This window comes from Hippocampus zosterae, chromosome 11 (genome assembly GCF_025434085.1).
Source record: "Hippocampus zosterae strain Florida chromosome 11, ASM2543408v3, whole genome shotgun sequence".
NCBI lineage: Eukaryota > Metazoa > Chordata > Actinopteri > Syngnathiformes > Syngnathidae > Hippocampus > Hippocampus zosterae.
This window is the reverse complement of record NC_067461.1, coordinates 20,773,878-20,800,317: the sequence shown is the minus strand read 5'-3', so window position 1 is coordinate 20,800,317 and position 26,440 is coordinate 20,773,878. Positions and strand designations below refer to the sequence as shown.

The following is a 26,440-nucleotide window of genomic DNA, read 5'->3' as shown; positions in this document are numbered from 1 at the left end:
CGACAGCAGTTGCCCTGATGATCACACTCCCCTCCCTCTCCGCCAGTTCTTAAATTTTATTGTAACATACAAGAAAAACACTGCCCCCAATATTTGCATACCACGGCCCCGGTCCGGCCCCTCAGTAGTAATTGGTTACCTTGGTTTAAGTTTTGAACCACCGGTACGTTGACGTATTTCTGTCTGGTCTACGCTGAATCAACATGTTGGAGACTTTGCGGACGACGAATGTCGCCTGGGCGTGACGGGTGTTCTCAAATCGTCTTTTGTTGTTCAACCGCTGTTCCCCCTTCATTCTCCCTTTGTGACAGAGTCTCGCCCTCTCTCCTCTGATCGCCCTCCTGCATTGACGTGCTAATTGTGGACTTCAACAGCCCTCCGGTCAGGTGGCCAGCGCCTTTGTGCACAGGCATTTGGGGGTGCTGGATACGCACCCAAACGTTTAGACGTGTCCAAATTAAATGAAACTTTAAACATGATACAATTTTGCTCATAGATTCCTCTAACAATTTAATCATTTTGGGCTTCATTACGATATTGAATAGATTTTTTTGAACCTCCATCTCGAGTAATTTATAAGTGACTCCTGACACAAATATATGCTGGCATTTGTTTGTGGTCGAAGAATTTAAGCAGCTCAACTTGGCTGTGCCTATTTCACTTTCTTGCTCAACGGGGATAATTCTCATGTTTTTACTTTTTTGCCAAGTCAAGCACCAAAAGCCTCAGAAGTAAACGACCGTCCAACAAAAGAAAAAGTGTTGAGCTTTTTCATCTATTGTTCACTTTGGCACAACACAAGATCTTTTGATATCACAAGCTGAGGCCGACAGGTGGTATGAATATAATGAAACTTAAATACAGGTTGACAATTCAAGCCTGAGGCAGGGCAAACAATCCCACACTCGCAAGTGGAAATCGCTGCATGCGTTTGTAGATTTCACCACACGCTGATAATGCAGCATGTGTAAAGAAGATCAAGAGCATGTACAACGGGAGAGGGAAGAGACTCCCTAGAATTGGGTCTGGAAGATTATGGATAATATGGAAATATATATATAATATGGAAAATATAATCACGATTACTTGATTACTGATTAATCACTGATGAATAAAAAAGATTATTCCTTGATTTCAAAACTGAGTGTTTATTCAACTACTAAAATTCAACTACCGAACTCCAATCGCTCATCATAGCATCATGCCAATTCATCCCTATACATTGAACACTTCATTTTTGAGCAATCTTATTGTCGGGTACAAAATGAACTTGGAAATATCATGTGAAATTCAAGCCTCTTGCATTTTCATTCTGCCACATCCACACTTTTGTTGCCTTCCATCTTTGCCGAATGTTTGTTGCATTATGCCTACGCCATTATCAAATTTATTTTATCTTGTGTTATTTTCACAAGTCTTGGGACTTACTGTGCTAATTTGGGATCTTGGGGATTTTATTTTGTTCCATTCCATGTGGAATTGTGTGGTGGTTCGACAACAAAACAAACAAAAATGCCATACAAAATAGTCCTTGCAACTTTGTATCCTTGGAAACTCAACTTAAATATGATTCGAAATGACTTTTTTTAGGTATAGTGCAATGTACATGCTTACATTTACTATTTTCTTTCATTTCAACCAGATACTAAAACCATTGAGTACCTTATCATTCTTTTACTTTGCCATAAATACTTTGATTCCTTTCACAGTCCCCACTTAATTGGAGACAATTTATGCTATAATTAATTCCTGGTTGGGCAGCCCGGTCGGCAGGTGGTTAATGCGTAGACCTCACAGTGCAGAGGTTGTGGTTTCGATCCCGGCTGCGGCCTTCCTGTGTGGAGTTTGCATGTTCTCGCGGGCCTGCGTGGGTTTTCTCTAGGTACTCTGGTTTGCTCCTACATTCCAAAAACATGCATGGCAGGTTCATGGAACACTCTAAATTGTTCCTCGTTGTGAGTGTGAGTGTGGATGTTTGTTCGTCTCTGTGTGCTCTGCGCTTGGCTGGCACCCACTTCGGGGCTGTTCCCCACTGACTGCCTTCAGCACCCCCCCCCCCCCCGCCCCCCCGCGACCCTCGTGAGGATAAAGCGGATTGGAGAATGAATGAATAATTCGTGGTTATGAGTTTTTTCCTGTAATAAGGCACAACTTGAACACACTTTTCTCTCTATTCAGATACTTTTGAAATGGTATCAGAGGATGAGGATGGGAAGCTGATGTTCAAGGTCAACTACCATTACATGTCTCAGGTGAAGAATGCCAACGATACAAACAGTGCAGCCAGATCCCGTCGACTTGCCCAAGAGGCTGTCACCCTTTCCACCTCTCTGCCTCTGTCATCCTCATCAAGTGTCTTTGTACGCTGTGATGAGGAGAGACTGGACATCATGAAGGTATACCTGGCAATATGATATATTCAACCAAGTTATGTATGTATTCTTAATTATATGCATGTTTTCCACATATCACACTATTGGATCAAGTCAAATCTGAGTGAAATCTTAGGATCAGATCAATTATAAATGTGTTTATGAACATGCTTAATCTATCTGCTTATCACAATCAGTTGTTTCACAATATAAGATAAAGTAGGTTGAAAGTTTATCCTGCAAAAAAACATATTTTTTCCACTTTGAAGTCATAGATTTTCAGATGACGAAAGTTGGAAGTTGAGTAAGTAAATCACCAGAATTGCTTTTCCTCCCACTTGCCTCTCGGGGCTTATGAGTTATCTACACAGCAACATCAGCAAAAAGTTGCCTGACCTTTGACGCGTCAGTATACCCCTGTGACTCCCCCCTGAAGCCATTGCATTTATTCCAACCAGTGTCTTTTTTTTCTTTTTTTTTTGTCTTCAGAGACTTTCACAGCAGATTTAAGTGCAGAAGCATCGAATTGTTAAACCTGAATGTTCAACATCAGAATACACCTAATGCATGAACAGCTCCTCATATATTTTAAAGAGATCTTGTTGTCTAACAATGTATAAAAGCTCTTTTTCCATATAATTTTAATCATTTTCATGGAAGAAATTTAGTTTGCGTCCTAGAAACTGCCCCCCAAGTTCTTCTTGAGTGAATCATTTTTCGTTAAGCGGGGTTCAAGACTGTGAACAAAATGCTCGCAAATCAGGCAATTTTTCAGTGTCTGTCAGTAAAACTTTCATCCAGTCGCATGGAGCGAGTTCATGTTTTCATGCTCACTCAGTTTAAGACGTGATTGAAAGTCGCAGTGTGATTTTAAAGTGCTGTAGCCAGCTTCCTCCTACACTCTCTCCTGTTGCAGTGACAGAGTTGGGTGCGTTCGGAAATAAGCTTCGAGCACGTTCTGTTCCACTCCAACTGTATGGAAATCTTTTTTTATTTCCCCAAATGTGTCATTTGATTTTTCATAGTGTATCTAGAGCAACGTGCTCTGGACGCTCCCAACTGAGGACAAGGGACGGGGCGCCAGTGCGTCTGGCATTACAGATGGAAACAGTTCAAGCATAAGCTATCACTTGGTTATCATGCAGAATGTGTTCGGATATAATAAGACCGCATAGGTCACGTGCTGGTGCGAACACGCGTATGGTGAGCCGATGGCTACACATCGGATCACCATACACGCGTACCACATATACGCACCGCAGAATAACAACAGAATAACAACAAGCATTTTGCTCATTAGAACAAGGACTTTGCTCATTCTCTATTTCTCATTTTTAACAAAATGAGAATAGAGCGATGCATGCTGGGGTAAAAGAGAGCCTGTGAACGTTCCCAAATCAGACGATACTGCTGATGAAAAGGGCAGTGAGATATCAACTGAGGAGCAGGTGAAGAAAAGAAAGGTTGCTTTTTCTCAACACAAAACGGATTTATGGCCTGCACACTGAGAACCTTTTTTTGGCTTGTGTACCCGGAACCTTTTGGTCATACCATTAATACCCCCTGACTTGTGTTGATTTTCCAAAAGTAGGGTATAACAGACATTTTTAAAATAATAAATTAAATAAATTTATTTTTCATAGGCCTTTCCCCCCCCCCCCCCCCCCCACCCCCCCAACTCAAATGTTGGCATGAAAATGAATAAGTAATCTGCTAAACAAATCAAAATACAGTAATCTCTCATTTTTTGGAGTTAATTGGTTCTGGAACACCTCCCCGCTACCCTGCAAAAAGTGAGAAACCATGACGTAGGATTTGAAGATGTATCTTTTACATTTTACTCATCACAATAGTGAAGCTCACACTGGAGCTGAGGCCAACCTGTAGTGCCCACCACTGGCGGTGGTCCTCATCACTTTTCCATAGCTGCCCAAACGTCAAATGTGATACTTAGTCAGCAAACTGATGAATTGAACACTAGCACACAAGAAACTTAATAGTCAAACCCCGGTTTATAGGCATGTCACTTTCAGAAAAGCTTTCCCAAAGCAGCTTATACTACCTGCACACATCTGAGATGGAATCACACTTTCAGATAAGACTGGGCAACAGCAGATTTTAATCAGAGATGACTTTATGCACCCCTAAATCTGTTTTGGACCTTTACTTTTTTCAAGCACATCAGAGTTTTACCTATAAAACTTGCACAATATGGATTTTGCCATGCATTGTCATTCATAGCGATGATGTTGCAGGAAAAAAATAAACATGTTGCTGAAACCATAAGACTTAATTCATAAATATTACTAAATAAGAAAACCTTTATTAGTCTCGCAATGGAGACAATCCCAATTCACAGCAGCAAAGTTATGAAAGGAAGAAGTAGATTACATACTATATTACTGTTTTTAAATCAGCAGGGGGAAAAAAATAATCTAGAGAAGTTAATGTGCATCTCTGATGGAAAAACAACACATATTAAAAATGTGTTAAACACTGTATTCAGATGCATGATGATATCAGTGCTACAATGACTTATAAAAAAATAAGGATGGGTGCCTTTCACATTTGAACAGGATCGATACCTGGGAATCGATACTGGTGCTTCATCGTACCAGTTTTCTGGATTTTTGTGTGTGTGTTAATGGTATTAAATTTTGAACTTATCTCACGGTGAAATCTCTAAATGTTTCAAATCAACATTTATCTTCCAGCGTTAAGATGCCTTACAAGGATGATTTATAATAACCTTACATATCACTAAAAACCTGCAATACAGCAGAGTGCAAAGATGAACAACATAACAGAATGGTGTGTTCTTTTTTCCACTGTTGATTTTATTTACAGGTTCTCATCACTGGCCCAGCAGACACCCCATATGCCAATGGTTGCTTCGAATTTGATGTGTATTTTCCTCAAGATTATCCCAATTCACCTCCTTTGGTGAACCTGGAGACAACCGGTGGACACAGTGTGCGCTTTAACCCTAATCTCTACAATGATGGCAAAGTGAGTGGAAACATTTTGACACCGTTTGGGCATTTTGGAGGTACAGTTAAATGCCATAGGACTGGGCAATATCAAAGTATAATTGAACCCCTTCATGGTAACTGTTTATATTATCATATAAATTAAAATGTGCAGTCGAACACAGCACCCTCAATAGACTAAAATTAGCAGAGTGGTAACCATATGATTATTTTGTCATTTATATGTATTTTAAAGCTTTATACATACAATACAAAATATTCATGTGGGGTTTATTTATTTGTCCGTCCATACTATACTGTAGTATCTGTGAGTTTAAATGTATGTATGATTATAGAGTTGGCTGATTAGGAATTCAGTGACTCGGTATCAGTTGTGACTTCGCAGGAGCTCTGACAGGCTGCGTATGGATGTACTTGTTACATGTTCCTCTTGTTACAGTTTATTAAATAAAGCATCTGAAAGTGTACTGATGGCTTTTGACTACCTGCGATGGAAACAGTGGAAGGCCACATAAAATTAGCCAACGATGTTTACCGTAGATGTGCAGCTGTGTAAGCCAATTCTGCTTTGAAATGGATACTTTATCCTTCTCATCAAAATTGAACATTCCGCTGAATCGAGAACTTTGACACGTATGAAATAGCGAAGAGTTTGTTACTTTTATTTTAGCACACACTTTATTTTAAGCATAATTAATGTGTATAACTATGGTCCCACATTGTCTACTCATAAATATTGGCAAACGTAATTTAATAAAAGATATAGCGCCTCATTGAAGGGGCTTGTAAACTATGCCATAAGCCGTGTTTTGGCTTCCTGAATGGAGCTGTCTGTGCATCGCCTGCAGCCTCTCGTCTGTGTGTTAGTGACTGTGTGTCAACGTCATCAAACTATTGTAGAACAATTGAGTGCGCACCCTGCGTCACACTGCTGAAACTTTAATGGATGTGGGATTCGTGTGGCGTCCCGTTTGTGGATTAAAGTGGGGTGGAAATGAAGGACTGCGTATAGAAATGTCTAGTCTGTGTAGTGCCCGCCAGCATCATCGTGTGCGCTGACAGGGTTAGAGAAGTGTGCAATTGCCCACGCGCGCAGTTAGAGTGAACATTGCTCTAATAACTATTTAGAATAATAATAATCATAATGATAATAATGGCGCCAACTCTGTTCCTCAAATGTTACCTTTCAACATTGTCATAAAGAGAATAAATAAGTTAACTGATATAGATTTGTTTTTTGCAACCTCACAAAAAATGTCCTCAATCTTCTTTTATTAATGCTGATAACATATTTTTACTTGACGCGTACCGTATTGTACTGAACAGCCAGGACCGACATTGATTACGTTCCACTGATGCAATGTTTCTTGACTGGCTTTCTGGTTGAGGCTGAAGACTCGTAAAAAGGATGACATAATTAACCTGCTTGAATATGTATAGTAAATATATGTAATGATCTTACTATATATACTGTATACAATTTTTTTTTAACTTGACATTTGGAATCAGACATCCACATCCTTCTCAGTAGCCCTAGATGCTTTGCCTTTCCATTTAGAAAGGTCCAATGTGCTTCAGTTCACCATCTGTTATACTTCATTAGGCAGCTGCTCACAGTCCCCATGTATTTCCATAATAGATGTAGACAGCTGCTATAAGACATACTCAGGGCATCCCACATCAATGGTACAGCTTGGACAAAGCAGGAAGCAATTTAGTACACAGATGAGGGACAGTTGATTAAATGGCGGTGGAGGGCGAATGTTGCGGAAGGGTTTGATCAAATTCTCTTGGACAGCTCTTGTCCTGACCATGATCCTTGCATTATGTTTAAATCAATCAAAACATTTTCCAGATTAAATATGCCACATTTCTAAATTAAATCTATCAAATTCATTCCAAGCACAGTTATGGTTTATGCAAACTTGTATTAAAGTATTTTAACACAAATCTAAATAAAAACAGATCATTGAAATAAAAAATAATCTGCAAGCCTGAATTTTCCAAAGTTCCTTCAATTCTGAGCAAAATTTCAAAAAGCTGTTTCGTTGATTATTTTTTACCGATAAATTGAATGCCTTCGAAAATTTCATTTGCACATCGGGGTTGAACATCTTTAGGGATTTTCACTTTTCCTTTGCCAGTTTAGTATAGTCTGTATAACTCAAGAATTTATAACGTATACAACGCATAACTCTATATTTGGGAATAAATGAAGTTCATATGCCACACATCACTTTTTGGGGGGGCTTTACAATGAAATGTTCCACACTATCTGCTTAATTTAGTTGTATTGGCATGAATAAAATAGCATGTGGTACAACCCACCAATCGTATTCCAAGCAATTGACACAGTAAACCTCTCTCAATTTTATATACTGGGCTGATTAGATGAATTGCAAAAAGTCTATCCTGATTTTTGCCATTTGTGTTTCTGTCAGGTATGTTTAAGTATCCTCAACACATGGCATGGGAGACCAGAGGAGAAGTGGAACCCACAAACCTCAAGCTTTCTACAGGTGAGTTGAACATCCATCATGACAGTCACCTGCTTGAAAAGATCCGCGGAGCTGCTGTCCCAGTCTTGCGTCACGAGATTTTATTATTAGTCAGTCATTACACTACCAGGCGCAATGTATTTATGGGCTTAGTGTTGTGAAAGCTGACTTTTTAGATCCTATTGAAAGTTGATTATTTGTTTCAGTTTGTGGCGTTTAGTAAAACATGATGTTATGTTTGTAAAAATAAAACAATTGCCTGGTTGAAAACACACAAAATGATGGCGATGCATGGCCAGCGTTGATGTAAACTCTGTTTTCTCCATGTTTAATCCCGTTTATCATCAACTTTTGGGGTAAATGTATGATGTGTTTTCGTTTTCGGGTGGTGTGATAGGACGTGGCTCTTTAAAAGCTGCTGTTCTTTCAGGAGCCGCTCAAAAGACTGAATCTTTCTCAAGCATTATTTTAAAACGTCACTGTTTTACTTATAAAATAAACTCTTGGATTAGTCATACATAACTGAGGATTTCATACTTAACCAAGGATGGCGCTAGGTCGTAAACCTCTTCGCCAAAGTGACTGAACAGAATCAAAAGTCTAGCCACACATTGTAGTTATCCATGACATCACGTTTATGTTTTGCCGCTGTCACTTTAAGTGCACTGCACTTAGATGCACATGGCAATACCCCAAAGACCCAATGGCATTGTCAAAGAAAGGGAATTTGTAGCGCCAGGACCAGCATTTTAAAATGGCACACATAAGCTACGATAGTGATGTTTCTGCACTTAACATGCTACAAAATGCGTCCCTCGCATAGGCTTGACCTAAAAGCGTTTCCGCTTGGCTTCGGTTTCCTGTACAATAGTGTTTAATAATCAATACTGTTTTCCAACTGAAGATAATAAAAAAGAAAACGTATCAGTCAATTTGTCTGTTATTTGCCATTGTGCTGCAGGTGCTAGTGTCAGTGCAGTCCCTCATCCTGGTGGCTGAGCCCTACTTCAACGAGCCGGGGTACGAGCGCTCCCGGGGGACTCCGAGCGGCACCCAGAGCTCACGGGAATACGATGGCAACATACGCCAGGCCACCGTAAAATGGGCCATGCTGGAACAGATGCGCAACCCATCACCATGCTTCAAAGAGGTAGGATCACAAAAAATTCAACAACTGTGTAAAAATTGCAAATGACAGCTGCTTGCTTCTACAAGCGGAAACAAAGCCATGAGTGTGGAAAACAAGCAGGTGCCCTTAGCTTTAAGACAGTGAAGGCATTTGAAATTGCAGGGACAGAAAATCTCTATGCACACATGGACAAATTGCCAAACAAACAACTTTACTACAGCCCCTGAGACTTCTGAAGCAGGCTATCAAAGTGTTGTTGTTTGAGACGCTACTGCTGTTAGAGATCTAGTCTGCATTCATCAACACTCATTGTACCTTGGCATATTTATTTTACAATTCAGGCATGGTCAACTCCCATTTTTTAACACATTTTATATAGTAACAGTGATAACTTTACAGTTTAACTCCAGCGAGTCCCAGGGACTCGCTGATCAGAAAAGTAAGAGTCCCATTATGCATGGAGAGAGTCCCAAATTTCAAATTCTGAATAAGTAGTTATTCAATTGCATATGGTAATAACTCAACCAACAACAATATGCATTGATCATGGGTTTATTTCTTATAAACAAATGCTGCAAACATTTAATTAATTCAGTCATGCAAGATTTGCTGACAAATAGGTTCTTATTTCATCCCATGGTTCAGTCTTTGAGTTCATAAATTCTCCTCTCTTTACTGCTTCCAATGATGCAAGACTTTCTCAAAGTCAACTTATTATCGCAAAAAACTATCCAACTTTAGCTGCTTCCTCTGTGATGTCTCTGCAATAAACTTTCGCAACACATGTTTTAACGTGACACAACTTGGCAACCGTCTGCTTTCCAAGAGGTTGAAGGCCGATCTTGCCAATCTCATCTCGCGAGAACGTAAATCTCGTCACGCGAGATTACTTAACGCGATATCAAAACAACAAATTGTTTGTTTTGACTGAGAAATTTCCTTGCGTCCGTCCCAAAAACGCACGTTATTTGGAACTGTGCATCCTGCGGTAAAATTATGCATCTAGGACGCGGGACGCAGAGGTAACGAGATGACTGTAGTAAGTGTTGAGACTAGTAGACCCAAGGATATTGTGATGTCTGCATCAAAATGGTTCAATTCGATTTTGTATATTATATGTGACATGTAACCCTGCTGTTAAAAGGTCTTAAAATGCCAAAGACCTCAACACATTGCCTTGCTTTCATTGGAAAAGTTTATTAAGAATGTGAATTTAATATGGCCTAAAATCGTAATGAAAAATGTGTAATTAGGGCAGCTGTGGCTCATTTGGTAGAGTGGGGGCTACAGTAAATGGAGGATCACCGGTTCAAATCCCAGCACCTATTGTCAAAGTGTCCTTGAGCAAAACCACCCAATTTTCTCGCAGCGGGCCTGACAACACCTTCAAATGCCTTGCATGGAAGCAGCTGCCCATTGACGTACGAACGTGCGAGAGCGGGTGAATGGCTTTGTAATGTACTTTGGGACCATATGGTGTTGTAGATTTGGCGCTGTATAAGTGCACTCCATTCACGATTTTACCATTTACTTACTTTATATAACACAGCAAAATTATGATTGCAAAATTTCTCAAGATATAAGAGAGAATCAAGCCCATTACCCACCCATAGCTGTCATATTTATGGTTGAATGGGAGTTCCTACATTTTAGTTACTGTTGAAGTTACTGTTAAAATAGTCTTGAGCCTGAGACTGGTTTCCTTTAACTTGCAATTAGCCTGGGTGGAAGATGTGGTCAAGGGCCAAGCGCACCATGAAGTCATCGCTGTCCTTTTGAATTAAAGAAATTATTTTAAGAATGCCTCAAGGGACCGGAAAAATCACACTTGAGTCTGATACCGTAATGTGAAGTCATGACATTTAATCTCCTCATACGTCAAAGTTCAGCTTGCTATGATTCACCAAAGCCTGCCAACAGAACAAAGTAAAGTTCGTGTAATATTGGATATTTTGCACACACTTCTTAAATAACAGAGGAAAAATGCTTTTTGACCTTGTGGTACATATTCTTTGTCACATTTTTCCCATGTCACATGTATATTTGATTTAAAAACCCTAAATGAACGACCCCGTTCAATGCCTACATGCAGAGAGAACGTCTTTCTGCTTCCTTGTCTAAGAATCAGGCTGAAATAAGACTGAAGGCAAGCTGGAGATGTCTTTGCAATTGATGGATTTTGAGCATTTTTGCAAAGAAAAGTGGGCAAATATTGCCACATCAATCATTTGTGCATGTCCAGTACATGCAACCAGGTTATTGCATTTCTTTTGTTGTTGTTGTTCAAGTATTTCAGTTTGTTTTTCAGTCAAGTTGTTCAGTATATTGGTCACCTCAAAGCTGGAAAAACTTTTGAAATTATTCATCTTGGCCTGATTGTATAACATATTTTGTTGTTATAACAACAACCAGCTCCTCTTGTTTTATGTTGTCTTGTTGCTGTACAGCACATTTGACAATAAAATTGTATCCAATCCAAAAAAAATCACAAAAATCTGTGGTTTTGGGGGCGGGGGTAATATACACTGAAGCATATTATATTCCAGGTATCACTGGAGTGAAAATATTCTATATTGTTTATTAAACTCAAAATGGGATGCTTTAGATGCCATTTTATTTTTAGTAATTGTGTGTGAGAAAGGAGTGCCTAACTAGTGCGATAATGGGAGATGTGGAGGATGCGGCACAAGCGTGAATTGCACAGCAGCAGGTTGTCAGGTGGAATTAAGGACAATCGGTTCTGTTCTAAAATATTGATGCCTGAGGGGGAAAGAATAAGTCTACACTTGGACCTTAGTGTGTGAAATGTGTTTGTAAACTGGGTGTGTATGAGTGCCGGCTCATAGTTCCATAATGCTCAGTTCAACAATATCAGGGTCAGCATCACGGCTATGACCATTTGATTTAAAATCATAAGTTGTAACAGATTTTCCTGGACAATGGCACTGCGGATTAAATTTTCCTTCAAGTATAGTATTATATGACTGATGTTAAAAGCCTGCACTCATGGAGCAGGCAACCAGGGTCTGCGGTAATGTCTGTGTCGTTGCATCCACCCTTGTTGAGATCGTCCGGATCGGGCTTGGCAGGGTCGCCCAGGACCCCCCCCCCCCCCCCCCCCCCCCCCGTTCCCTCATCAACAGAACCGTAAACGGTGGAGCTTATCGACATTCCAGTAAGTGTTAGTTCGCTGGTACATTACCAAAAGCTTCAGTCAGGAAGTCAAAATTAAGTATCAAGTACAACTTTGTCAAATGTGCAGATGAAATTTCCTCCCTCTTAAACAGACAACAAGGGGAGCTGCTGTGGGTGCCCGCACCGCCATTAAAAGAACACTGAACATAAAATGACAAAAAATACAACACAACACATAAAACACACAGTCGTGCAATATTCACCACTTTTCTGCATACACTTTGTTGTCTGAAGCAGTAATAGATGAAAGAGGAGCGAATCAAAGCGTCCTTTTCACCAGTGGATGAAAGACGTCATGCTGAAATGTGCACAAGTTTGCTACAAGCTAAGCTTGAAAGCAACAAGAAGCTGTAGCATCCATTAACGAAAAAAAGAGATTGGCTCTCCTGTCCCATGTAAATCCGCTTCAATTCCAAGCCGCGACTCCCAGTTCCACATCCGCACCGGCGCTCTGCGCGGACGCTCCTTTCTTCTCATCGTCGGCTCCTCAAGCCATGCATCCATCCAGCCGCAGACTGTCCATCAGCACCGACCTTTTTGCTGAACAAAGCGGGGCTGTGAAAATGCTGCCTATTTCAGGCGCAAGACACAAGCACCCCAGAGCTGTCCAGGAACGATAGTCAAATGGCGCCGACATTCCTCCCAATCAAAATCAATGCTGGTACAAGCATGCTGCTGAGAAGGCGCAACCACCAAGCACAGATTCTTCTTCTTTGACGAATGTCATGGCCAAAAATGCTGAAAACAGTCCACATCAGGTCCACACGACGTAACAACAAACACAAAGTGACAAAACAAACACATAAACAACAAAAAAACCCACGCTCTTGAAGAGCACATGTTGCTCTTGTGAAAAAAAATGAGTTGGTTTCCTCAGTGTGTTACTGATTGGAATATGTGAAACAATGAATAATAACTAGATAACGGTGATGTGATTCACTCCTGTCCTTGACCCGCCAACCGACAGACAGCTTCCGCATATCCATCCCTTGGCTCGTCTTCCCCTCGTGGTTGCCCTGTGGAATAATGAGTGGACAGCATTACCTTAAAGGTCACTGAGTTTATCTGGTCGTCAGGGATCTTCCTCTGCCAATGGACTTCATCTGCGACTGCACGTTTCCTTCATGTGTGCTTGTGTGCTTCTCTGTGTGTGTGTATCGGAGTGTAGTGTTGGCATCGTGTGTCTTTGCATACTGTGATTGATGGCCATGTCCAAATACCAAAAGTCAAGTGGCTGTTTGTCGCCACTACACGGAGCCTCGGGGAAAACATCCCTTTTTTAAACCTCAATGTGTTTGCCATGTCTGCTCATGATGTCGGCCATGTGCTTGTCGTTGAGGTTTTTGTCACAAATCCTGTGTTGGCCTTCGGCGGTCGCTCAAATTTGCCATTTTTTACCACACATCAGTGACCTTGAAACATTCATTCTAAGATGGGGAAACCATCACTCACCTCAGTGGATGTAACGCAGGCAGCGGGTGGAGGTAAACGAGGATGAGCTAGAAAGTTGTGACTGTGATGGATAGAGCGGAAAAGGACGTGGAAGGAAGATGGAGATTAAAGTGGTCCATCAACCCTCTCTGCTGCTGCTTTTGCAGCAAATCAGCAGTGACCACACCTAATGCTGCAGCAGTTGGGCAGCAGATCAAGGGTGACACACATTCTCTGCTCACCGCCACCAGCAAGCTGGCTGGAGGATAGAAGGGTGTAAAACCAGCGAACCGAAGTGACAATGAAGCGAACATGATTGATATTTCTGGAGTACAGTGTTGAAGATAAGATGTCAAAATATGACTTAAGTCCCCTTGGTAATAAACCGTCTGAGTTTTGTCGAAAATAGAAGAAAATAGATTCCGTCCATGCTTTGTTTGACACACTCGGTCTGCACTCTCTGTGCTTTATTCCTTTGTTCTTGTTTAGCCCTGGACTACATATTCAACTTACTCCAGCAGTCGTATGACAGCTGTTGCCCTGTTACTACTTGCAATAAAATCTAACCACCATCAAGGGACTCGGGCAAATATATATACTGTGTGTGTGTATGAATGTGTGTGTGTGTGTGTGTGTGTGTGTGTGTGTATAATATATATATATATCCTCATCTCACCCCTCGGGTGGTGTCCGTCCCTCATTCAGCTCGGGTCCTCTACCAGAGGCCAGGAAGCTTGAGGGTTCTGCGCAGTATCCTTGCTGTTCCCAGCACTGCACATTTCTGGACTGAGATGTCCGATGTTGTTCCCGGGATCTGTTGCAGCCACTCATCTAGTTTGGGGGTCACTGCTCCGAATGCTCCGACCACCACAGGCACGACTGTCACCTTTACCTTCCAGGCTCTCTCCAGCTCCTCTCTGAGCCCTTGGTATTTCTCGAGTTTCTCTTGTTCCTTCTTCCTGATGTTTCCATCACTTGGGACCGCTACATCCACGACAACGGCTTTCCTCTGCCCTTTATCCATGATCACGATATCTGGTTGGTTCGCCATTACCATCTTGTCAGTCTGGATCTGGAAGTCCCACAGGATCTTCGCTCTGTCATTCTCCACCACCTTCGGAGGTGTTTCCCATTTTGACCGTGGGGTTTCCAGTCCATACTCCGCACAGATGTTTTGGTAGACTATGCCAGCCACCTGGTTATGGCGTTCCATGTAGGCTTTCCCTGCCAGCATCTTACACCCTGCAGTTATGTGTTGGATCGTCTCAGGTGCCTCTTTGCACAACCTACACCGTGGGTCTTGTCTTGTGTGGTATATCTGGGTCTCGATGGCTCTGGTGCTCAAGGCCTGCTCCTGAGCAGCCAGGATGAGTGCCTCTCTGCTGTCCTTCAGGCCAGCCCTCTCCAGCCACTGATAGGACTTCTTGAGATCAGCCACTTCAGTTATGGTCAGGTGATACATCCCGTGTAGGGGCTTGTCCTCCCATGATGGTCCCTCTTCCAGCGCCTCATCTTCTGTTCCCCATTGTCTGAGACATTCTCTGAGTACGTCATCCATTGGCGCCTTCTCCTTGATGTATTCATGGAGCTTGGCTGTTTCATCCTGGACAGTGGCTCTCACACTCACTAGTCCCCGGCCTCCTTCCTTTCGGCTTGCGTACAGTCTCAGGGTGCTGGATTTGGGATGGAACCCTCCATGCATGGTTAGGAGCTTTTGGGTCTGAACGTCCGTGGTCGGAGTCTCTTCCTTTGGCTACCTTATTATTCCTGCAGGGTATCTGATCACTGGCAGGGCATAGCTGTTTATTGCCCGGGTCTTATTCTTGCCATTGAGCTGTCTTCTTAGGACTTGCCTCACTCGCTGGAGGTATTTGGCCGTAGCCGCTTTCCTTGTTGCCAGTTCAAGGTTGCCTTTGGCTTGTGGTATACCGAGGTACTTGTCGCTGTCCTCAATGTCTGCTATTGTTCCTTCAGGGAGTGAGACCCCTTCAGTGCGGACTACCTTTCCTCTCTTAGTCACCATCCGACTACATTTCTCAAGCCCGAATGACATCCCGATGTCGCTGCTGTAGATCCTGGTTGTGTGGATCAGGGAATCTATGTCCCTTTCGCTCTTGGAATACAGCTTTATGTCATCCATGTAGAGGAGGTGACTGATTGTAGCTCCATTTCTGAGGCGGTATCCATAGCCTGTCTTGGTGATTACTTGGCTTAGGGGGTTCGGTCCTATGCAGAACAGCAGTGGGGAGAGTGCATCACCTTGGTATATGCCACAGTTGATGGACACTTGGGTAAGTGGCTTGCCATTGGCTTCAAGTGTGGTTTTCCACATCCTCATCGAGTTCGCAACGAAGGCTCTTAGGGTCCTGTTCATCTTATACAACTCCAAGCATTCAGCGATCCATGTATGTGGCATCGAGTCATAGGCTTTCTTGTAATCAATCCAAGCTGTGCACAGGTTGGTACGTCGGGACCTGCAGTCTTGTGCGACTGGTATCGCTACCAATGCCCTTCTGTGCTTCGTTCATGTATTGATCCATGTGTCCACTTATCTTAGCTGCAATGATGCCTGACATGAGCTTCCATGTTGTGGAGAGACAGGTTATTGGCCGATAGTTGGATGGGACTGCACCCTTTGAGGGATCCTTCATGATCAGGATCGTTCGCCCTTCGGTTAGCCATTCTGGGTGAGTCCCATCCCTCAGCAGCTGGTTCATTTGTACTGCTAGGCGCTCATGGAGTGCTGTGAGTTTCTTTAGCCAGTAGGTGTGGACCATGTCCGGGCCTGGTGCTGTCCAGTTCTTCATATCTGAGACTCTCTTTCCTGTATGTCTGCCACTGTTATGGTAACTGGGTTCTGTTCAGGTTGCTGTGCTCCTCTCTCAGGCTCACCAGCCATTGTGCACTGCTGTTATGTGCAACCTCCTTCTCCCATATGCCTTTCCAGTACCTTTCAGTTTCCAGTCTTGGTGGGTCAGCCCTGTTGTTAGGACCCTGCCACTGAGCGTACACTTTCGCAGGTTGTGTTGTGAACAGCCTGTTTATTCGTCTGGCCTCATTCTCTTTCGTGTACCGCTTTAGGCGACTGGACAAGGCTTGGAGCCTTTTTTTGGCAGTTTCGAGTGCTTCAGGTATGGTCATCTGGATGTACCTCTCGGGTATCGGCCTTTTCATCACACCTCTCTGGGCCTCCCTCAATTGACTCACATCTTTCCGGGCCGCCTTGATCTTAGCCTCCAACCGTCTTTTCCATGGTGGGTAATATATCTCATGGCCTCCATGGTTGCTCTTATAGCCCAGAGTCTCCAGGATCACTGATGCTGAAGCGTATATCAGCTCATTGGTTTCTGTGATCGTTACGGTAGGGATCGCCCTCAGTGCTGCAGTCACACTTTCTATGAGACTTTCAGATGGTACTTCACATAGCCGTTGTAATCGGTTTCTAGGTTGCCCGGCTTTCATTCTCGCCGTGATCTTAGCTTCCAGGTCAGTTTCTGCCTCGCTCAGCATTTCATTCATTGGGGCTGGCCACCCAATCTCATCATCTGCATTCATTGGGGCTTGCCTCCCAATCTCTTGTATGACCTCCTCCTCTGATCTGGCAGCCTGGGACCCTTCACCATGGAACCTGCATGGAACCTCATCAATCTCAAGTTGTGACAGCAGTTGCCGTTTGTGGATGTTGGAACACTGAGCTACTAGTTGTTTCGTGGTCAACCGTGACTGTGGGTTTCAAAGTAACCATTTAGCCCACATTCTCTGCATGTAACCCCTCTGACTAGGGTTGCTTGAGTAGTAGCATTCCAACAGAGCCATGTTATCGCATCTCGCCCATCTCCGCTTTGTTCCCATTTTTCATCAAGGTGCTCTGGTTCCCCAGCACCTGACGCAGACCTTGTTTGGCCGGGCAACGTCTGAGCCGGCATGTCATTTGTTTTATTGTCTCTAATCATTGTATGATGTAGGTATTAGCGTGAAGGATCTTGCCCAAGGACCCACACTGGATGGTGTTATGTGCTCATTTTTGCCTCAAGCGGGATTCGAACCACCGTCTCCCATATGCCAAACCGATGCCTTACCAACTGAGCTCTCCAGCCGCTCAGTGGCTCTCTCTCTCTCTCTCTTATATATATATATGTGTGTGTGAGATATGTTTCTGAACATAACTGAGCGTTTTTACCACTGGTATTTCATCTACTGAAGAGAGACAGTAAGTTAAGGAGACCGATGACCTGAATTGCCCAGGGAATCAGTTGACAACATGACGTGGAGTCCGAATGACATTTAAAGCTGAGCTAATCAGAAACTATTCACTTGGCCTCAACTTCACACGTGACACGCAGGCAAAACATGAATAAAAACATTTAGTCAATAATCTACTACAAAATGCCTACAACTGACAAAATTGTGTGTGTGTGTATAGGTGCTTACAAGGAAAATTCACCCCCCCACCCCAAAAAAAAAGTTTTTGCTTCATTTTAATTGTTCTTCATATATTTTAATTAAGTTAATTCCTCACTGAATGGAACTCTAGGCATGATGGTAAAACACTGAGTGACCACAGTTGGGTCGTGGATTTCAGTCATATTCGATTGTTTTAGATTTGATCGTGTTAACAGGGGTGCACATTAAAAAAAGAGTGTGTTCTCAGATGAGCAGCAGAGGTTTGTTGTTTGGTGCTCATTTTTTTTCCTGACTCACCAACCTCATGAATGAACGTAAATATTTACTGCACATCTGGGCAAAGTCAGGCCCACGGGCAACATCCCAAAAAGTCAACAAAGAGTGCCAACACCAACTGTGGTCCGCACATTAGCAACAATTTTATTTCCTGCACAGTGGAGGGAGGACAGGAATTTGCCCTTGTAATGATTTGGTCCTTAAACTGTATAAGAACAACTAATACTATAGTGGTGTCTGCTCATGTCAGCATACTTTAAAAGTAGAGGAAGAAATATGGACACTGTTGACATCTTTGTGTGCGTGAGTGACTGAATATATTTAGTAATTTAATGTCAATTTGATGTGTGGCTTTTTTTACCCACCCAATTTGAATAATAATTTTCTAATTAGAACAAGCAATGGCGGGTTGCACAACAAGCAACACAATTACTACCCCTGCACACGCGCGCACACACACACACACGGGGAATACTTGTGAAAATGTCTCTTCATCTTCCATGGCGTGACATAATGTCATGAATGTCAATAAAGATGTATAGTATGGTTGTATTGGGACGGCCTGGCTCTGTGGTAAAATGGTTGTTTCCCAAGCCAGAGGTTGGGGATTCTATTCCCGCCCATTGCAACCTTCTCGACATGTCCTTGAGCCAGATACTGAAACCCCACTTGCTCCTGATGCTGCTTCATCTGTCGGTACCGTATTTTCACGACTATTCGACGCACCGTACTAATGGCCGCAGTCTCATTAATGGGTGACATTTCTGTATTTTACACATACACAGGACGCACCGTACTAATGGCCGCAGTTTTACAGTGGTAAAACATACGCTTAAACATACGGCATGCATGCATGCTAACACGTTCGCTAACACGTTAGCTTGAAGCACACACTGAAGCTCGAAGCTAAAACACGTTTTTAAAAAGGCAACGAAAGCAGAACTGAGTTCGGGTGTATTTTATTTACAAGGTACTCACGTTTTTTGCTCAATCATCACTCAGAAAGCCATCAAAGTCGTCATCTTCTGTGTCCGAATTAAACATTGTGGCGTAACTAGCCCGGCGCTGCCTCCCACTCTTCGTGAAGCTGTGTTCGCCATTGATCATCCATTTTTCCCATGCCGCTCGCAACTTCACTTTGAACGCCCGGTTGATGCCGATGTCCAGCGGTTGGAGTTCTTTAGTCAAGCCTCCGGGAATGACGGCAAGCTCGGAGTTCATTTGCTTGACTTTATTTTTCACCGCTGGTGTGAGATGGGCACGCATGGAGTCGCAAATCAAGAGTGACGGCGAGGCATGGAAAAAGCCATCCGGTCTCTTAACATAGACCTCACTTAGCCACTCTCTCATCTTCTCCTCGTCCATCCAGCCCTTTTGGTTTGCTTTCACGATGACGCCGGCTGGAAACTTTTCTTTCGGCAGCGTCTTTCGCTTGAAAATCACCATAGGTGGCAGTTTCTGTCCGTTGGCATGACAACCAAGAACGACAGTAAAAGCTAACTTCTCGTGCCCCGTTGTGCGTATCGCAACCGTGCTGGTCCCCTTCTTCTCCACAGTGTGGTTCACCGGGATGTCGAAAGTCAGCGGGACCTCGTCCATGTTGGTAATGTGGTTAGGCTGGATGCGTTTGTCGACAATCTTTTTACTGCAGTAGGTGCGGAAAACGGACAGCTTTTCTTTGTAGTCCGCTGGAAGTTGCTGAGCCACGGTCGTCTTCACTCTCACGGATAGATGGCGCCGTTTCATAAAGCGAAAGCACCAAGACGGACCTCCTTGAAAATGTTCAATTTTCAATTCTTCGGCTAACCTTTTCGCCGTTAGTCGAATGGTGACCGTGGAGACGCTTCTGCCGGCTGCTCTTTGATCAAGAATCCACTGCTCCAGTTGGTCTTCCAACTCGGGCCACCTCGCCTTATTTCCACGGAAACTCCGCTTCGTCTTTTTGACTTGGCGAAGCTCCTTCTCCTGCTTCCTCCATTTGCGAACCATGGATTCGTTGACATTAAATTCTCTGGCGGCTGCTCGATTCCCATGTTTCACTGCATAACCGATGGCTTGGAGTTTGAATTGCGCTTCGTAGGCGTGTCTCTTTGTGGAATTCATTTTCGGGGGTTCTTGGAAACCAAAACCGAAGTTGTTTTGCAATAATGCACATACTCACATTTTATACAGGTGCTGGTACCTGCTATAGGCGTGCCTTTAGCGTCCACTTACACGCCCACCCTTCACTCATTGCCGGACCCACCCCCTGCGTGCCTGTCCTCACTCACGTCCACCTCTCTTCATATATTTACATATATGTGCACGGACGCGCTTCACTGATTGGCCGACCTCTTCTCCGCATGCGTGCGTGTCGTCACTCACGTACACATTTTCTCTCCATAATTTACATATAAGTGCGCGGACGCGCTTCACTGATTGGCCGACCTCCGCATGTGTGCGTGTCGTCACTCACATACACATTTTCTCTCTCTCCATAATTTACATATAGGTGCGCGGACGCGCTTCACTGATTGGCCGACCTCTTCTCCGCATGCGTGCGTGTCGTCACTCACGTACACATTTTCTCTCTCCCCATAATTTACATATAGGTGCGCGGACGCGCTTCACTGATTGGCCGACCTCTTCCCCGCACTTCACTGATTGGCCCACCTCACTTCCGCCTTTTCTCTATATAAACAGCGTGTCGGGTCTCAGCCAGATTTTGGAACTCAGCTCATATAAAAGACGCATCGCATTATAAGGCGTCCTGTCCATTTTGGAGAAAATTTTAGACTTTTAATGGCGCCTTATAGTCGTGAAAATACGGTAAATGAGGAAACTGTGTAAAGCGCTTTCAGTACCAACGGTAGAAAAGACATTTGCCATTTGTATCGTATTGTATGGTTGTCTGTGATTGGATCGTTGTACCCTGTTCTTGTGTTTGCAGGTGATCCACAAACATTTTTACCTGAAGCGAACAGAGATAATGTCTCAGTGCGAGGAATGGATCGTTGACATTCAGCAGTACAGCAGTGACAAGAGGGTTGGGCGTACAATGTCCCATCATGCTGCAGCGCTAAAGGTATTGTAAAGGAATTTCGAAACGCAGACCTATCGAAACGCATTGATAGTTGTCTTTCAATATGATGTGGATGACAAGGTCATCACGTGAACATCCACTGAAGGCTGATGGAGTCGTCCTGGTAAGATGGCACCACTCACAGTGCTTGCCTTTCACTAAATAGATTATAGTGCAATCAAAAACAATCCAAATTGTTGAATGAGCTGATTTTATTGTGAGCAACCACTGCTCCGAGGTTAGATGTGTCACCAAAGCAAAAATAATAGTATCAAATTGACTGTTTTGCCAAAATCTAAGTGTTGACACAAAAAGCTGTTTTTCTCCGGATTTTGGGGCAAGGCGATCTATTTTCTACTGCTGATTACTCGAGAGTTGAATAGGATAGAATTCTTTATCTCTTTAACAGAAGAGTCTATTCCTTCATTTGGTAGATTCGATGTAATGATTGAACACGATAAGCTGTGGATCTTGGAAAAATCACTCCCCAAAGTGTTCTTAAATGTCTTTCCTCTCGAGTTGTGATCAGCGCAGATGTCTGGCATTGAATGAGTTCAAAGCAGCTAATATTTGAAGCAACACATGTAGACAGTACTCACTCTTGGTGGCCAAGGCGAGTACACCAGAAGGAGCTGCACACTGAATTGCATTGCAGCATGATACCGAGATGCACAAACTGTTTCATGCTTTACATTCTATTTCATTATGAAGTAACTCTTGTTTTTATACGGTACAAACATTTTGAGTGCTATTTTTCATTTGTGCGTGCGTGCGCACGTGTTGCATACATGCGTTGTCATACCTCATCATTGCTGTTTTAAAAATGTGCTGTAACTTTTAAATTCGTTTTTGTTGGGTTTTTTTCCCTCCCAAGCGCAGTAGTGTTCAGCATTTCCAAGAACCCTTGAAATTGATTTCCGACGTGTTTGTTTTTGGATGCAGCGACACACAGCTCAGCTCCAAGATGAACTACTGAAGTTACACTGCCCCGACGGTCTGGAAGCAGACGGCGACGAGTTCTCGGAGAAGAGCGCCGCCCTCATTCTCCGAGAGCTGCCCGGTCACGATTCGGAGAAGCCCGGCAGTAGTCAGGACGAAGCCAGCGGTGAGGGCCAGCTATGAGTCTTTGCCTTGCCGGGGCCTCAGTGCGGATGGTTACTTTGAAGAGAAAAAAAAAAAAGACTTGAGGGTTTGGAGCACAAGCCGCCATTTTGTCCATATTTGTATGTAAAGATCTAGTAGTATAATAGTGGAACGCGTGGGGATGTGAGGAACCACAACGCCATGAGAACTCTGAACTATGCTATGCCCGTCATGAAAACAGTCAACAAAGACTTTTATTTACCTAAAAAAAAAGCGTGTAAACATTTTGTGCTTTGGATTTTTTTTTTTGACCCAAGTTGTGAAATAACCACTGATTGGTATGTTATTAAACTTGTTTATAAATACATAATGGCAGAGAAAAATTATATAAGGGAAACTACCTTTAGAGATGAATGTTTACTAATTTTTTTTTTTCTTCTCATCTTTTGGACTGTTTGAATGACAACTGATGTTATTGAGAATATAGGGGTCATTCTTAAAGGAACATATTTAAAGGAATTGCAGCAATGAAGAGGAATGAAATAAGGAAAACACTACAGAGGAAAAGGAGTCAAAAGACAAAAGCCCATTTGGTCACACGTCGCTTCATTTGATATCTCTGGGATCATATCCACTTCAATAAAAGCTGACATCCTTAAACGTTATCTTCTCCCTCGTCTGAACGCTGGAAAAACATTATGGATCATGAGACTGCGTATCACGTCCACGTGTCATCTGAAGGCTTGTGCATGTTGTGTGTCTTCTGTGCGTGTGCAACAATCCTTGTGCGATACAAAACTGTGATGTGCCTTTGAGTGACTCCATACCACCAAATACTCCAGTACACGGTGTACCTTTCCTGAGCTTCTTTTGCTGTTCCTACCCAATGATGATTGTGGATTTTGCGCCATCTGACAAATAGAATTGCTTGGAACAATTTTATTTTTATTTTTTTTAATGTTAGAACTCCAGTGAACAAAAAGATGCACTTTCTATTTTAATCACTCCCTAGAACAGCCGCTTAATCCTTTTGCTAGGACATTAAATGATGCTTGAAAGTATGCATCGATTGTGCCAATGCTTTTTTTTTTATTGTCCATTTTCCATGTGCAAGACTTTGGCGTATTACTGAAGATGAAGAATTCCCGCTTTGTGCGTCACAGGACACGGGAAAGGTTAATCTATTGCTCAAATCCTCATGACTTGAACGTAAAATGAGTAAATGCGCTCCAGCAGCAATACTTGATGCTGAAAAACATGGTCGTAACGTGTTCGTACAGTAAATGGTTTGAAGGGTGCCTGTGGAGAGCGCTTAGAGCATTTTTTTGATATCCATGAAAGAAAAAAGCATGAGTAAGATGCTGAATTATCTTACAGGTGAGGGTGAAGCATACTTGTACATGCACACTGAGCTGGATAGCACTTAGTCATTTACTATTCACAAATTGCAGCCTTTCTGTGTCTTTTGAGAATCAATAGGATTTCACAGAACTATAAATGCAACCAAAATAAGCTTGGATGTCAGTAACCATTAACCATTTCAGTTTGAACAGAATAATCAGATGATCAATGACAAATGGTCCAAATCAGGGGTGCCAACATTTTTTGACAAAAGACCTCCTTTTCAAGCCAACTAACATTCCGTGATCTGCCATTACCGCACGTGCACGCTATACACACACACACACACACACACACATGCACGCGTGGATGCTATGATAAGCAATAGCTATAATGGCGCCCCAGCATGAATAAAACACATACGTTAGTTTGTGGAAAGGAAATCAATGCCTATCTTAGTGGGAGACCTAATGCGGAAGCATGGGACGCACTTTTGCAGCATGTTAAATGCATGAACATTACTATCATAGCTCACATATACAGTTTTAAAATGCTTCCCCTCGTGCTCCATGCTCCCATTTTTTTTGCCAGTGCCATTGGTGATAGCAGATGAAACACACTGAGTGAGAAAAAAAATAGATATATCGCAACGACTCTAATTGCTGGCTGCAATTGCAGACTGCTGACTGCTAACAATTTTCGGTAATTTCCATGCACACTGTAAGTGAAAGGTGACCTGCTTTTTTAAATTTAATTTAATCTTTTGAAATAATTTTTTGTGAAAGTGAAACTGATAGGATGTTAGGCGTGCAGCTTACACTAGCACAAAAATATATAACATGCACACAGACACAGTTCTGCACCGATTGGACACACCTGCCCCGACTAACACCGCCACCACCAGAATCTTGTCTGATGACAACAGTGGCTGATGCATCGCGCTCCCTTGACGTCTCCAACATCTATAGAGGCCATTATTTCTGCTCAACCTAAATGGACTCTCATCAGAGACCAGCACTAAGCACTCGTCCAACGTAAATGCTCCCTGGCCCATGCAAGACGATGACGCCTGTGCCTGGTGGTATGGTCAGGTATCGGTTCATCGAGCATGCAGGCCACGCTGATGTGAATGATTTGGAATGGTCTGACATGGCACTTGGGTGCCCTCTCACCTCCCTTAAATGTGCCTGGAGTTGAGTGGCATTCATCATCTGGTTCCTCGGGGCATTGTTCACAATGTAGTGGTCATCACCATGGGATGTGGCCAAAGGGCGTCCACTTCGACCTCTTTGTGTGACTCTTCCAGTTTCTCGATATTCTGTTGCAATTTGCTGATGACACTCAACTTTTTGTGAGTTCTGTACATACATAGAGGGAACAGTTCAACACAATGGAGCTCCCAAGTGTTCCCTTTATTTTTTTTGGAGCAGACATCACGTATATTTTATGTGTGTATGTATGTGTATATTCAGTATGTATATGTGTGTGTGTGTGTGTGTGTGTATGTATATATGTGTTGCTTAATAGGGAAACCGAAATAAAAATTATTTCCAAGCCACAATACTTCTTAGTGCAGAACAAATAATCATTACAACCCGATGTTTTGAGATGCAGCCACACTTACTCGATATGTTCCGGTGTGTTGGGTGTGTACAAAGCACGTGGACAAACACAAATGATCTAAAGAACGGATAACACAGTTCATATAATTTCACAGTAAAAAAAAACATATTTACATCTTACATCTTATAACATTAACACTTACGCTGTACAGCTGTTCACACGACTCACTAGTGGTGGATTTCAAACTCCAAACCAAACCACTCCAGATATTCTGCTCTGAATATCGCCAGGGTTACGACGACGATCATGGGTGTATCAAGTTGGGATAAGCAGTGGGCACAGTTCAGCGACTACCCTCCTTCAGGTGCATGTCACCCTTACTTATTGGTCTGATTCTCACACGATACATATTATGTTCCCGCGTGTTTTGATCTAGAGAGGCTCTTAAAGTGACAGTTCTATCTACATTTGTTTTTGTTAAACAAGGAAGCCTTTACTACAAACGTCTAAATAAGGTTCACCTGGTTACATTTATTAAATGTAATGAATTAAATTTATAATTGTGTGTGTGTGTGTATATATATATATATATATATATTCATTCATTCATTCATCTTCCGAACCGCTTGATCCTCACTAGGGTCGCGGGGGGTGCTGGAGCCTATCCCAGCTGTCTTCGGGCAGTAGGCGGGGGACACCCTGAATCGGTTGGCAGCCAATCGCAGGGCACACAGAAACGAACAACCATTCGCGCTCACACTTACACCTAGGGACAATTTAGAGTGTTCAATCAGCCTGCCACGCATGTTTTTGGAATGTGGGAGGAAACCGGAGCACCCGGAGAAAACCTACGCAGGCCCGGGGAGAACATGCAAACTCCACACAGGGAGGCCGGAGCTGGAATCGAACCCGGTACCTCCGTACTGTGAAGCCGACGTGCTAACCACTAGACTACCGGGCTCTCTCTCTCTCTCTATATATATATATATATATATATATATATATATATATATATATATATATATATATATATATATATATATATAAAATCCTCACCTCACCCCTCGGGTGGTGTCCGTCCCTCATTCAGCTCGGGT

At 42.9% G+C, this 26,440-nt stretch overlaps 1 protein-coding gene across 3 annotated transcripts in view; it reads left to right on the top strand.

The window, feature by feature from the left end:
- Positions 1-23,500, top strand: part of birc6 (baculoviral IAP repeat containing 6) — a 116,567-nt gene extending 93,067 nt beyond the window's left edge. For all 3 annotated transcript variants that reach the window (XM_052080968.1, XM_052080969.1, XM_052080967.1), the window contains exons 68-73: positions 2,179-2,396; positions 5,220-5,381; positions 7,804-7,881; positions 8,822-9,010; positions 21,225-21,359; positions 22,299-23,500. In XM_052080968.1, coding sequence (XP_051936928.1) covers positions 2,179-2,396; positions 5,220-5,381; positions 7,804-7,881; positions 8,822-9,010; positions 21,225-21,359; positions 22,299-22,478 — 962 coding nt within the window. In that variant the 3' untranslated portion in view covers positions 22,479-23,500. The remainder of the gene's footprint in view (positions 1-2,178; positions 2,397-5,219; positions 5,382-7,803; positions 7,882-8,821; positions 9,011-21,224; positions 21,360-22,298) is intronic.
- The last annotated feature ends 2,940 nt before the right edge of the window (positions 23,501-26,440 follow it).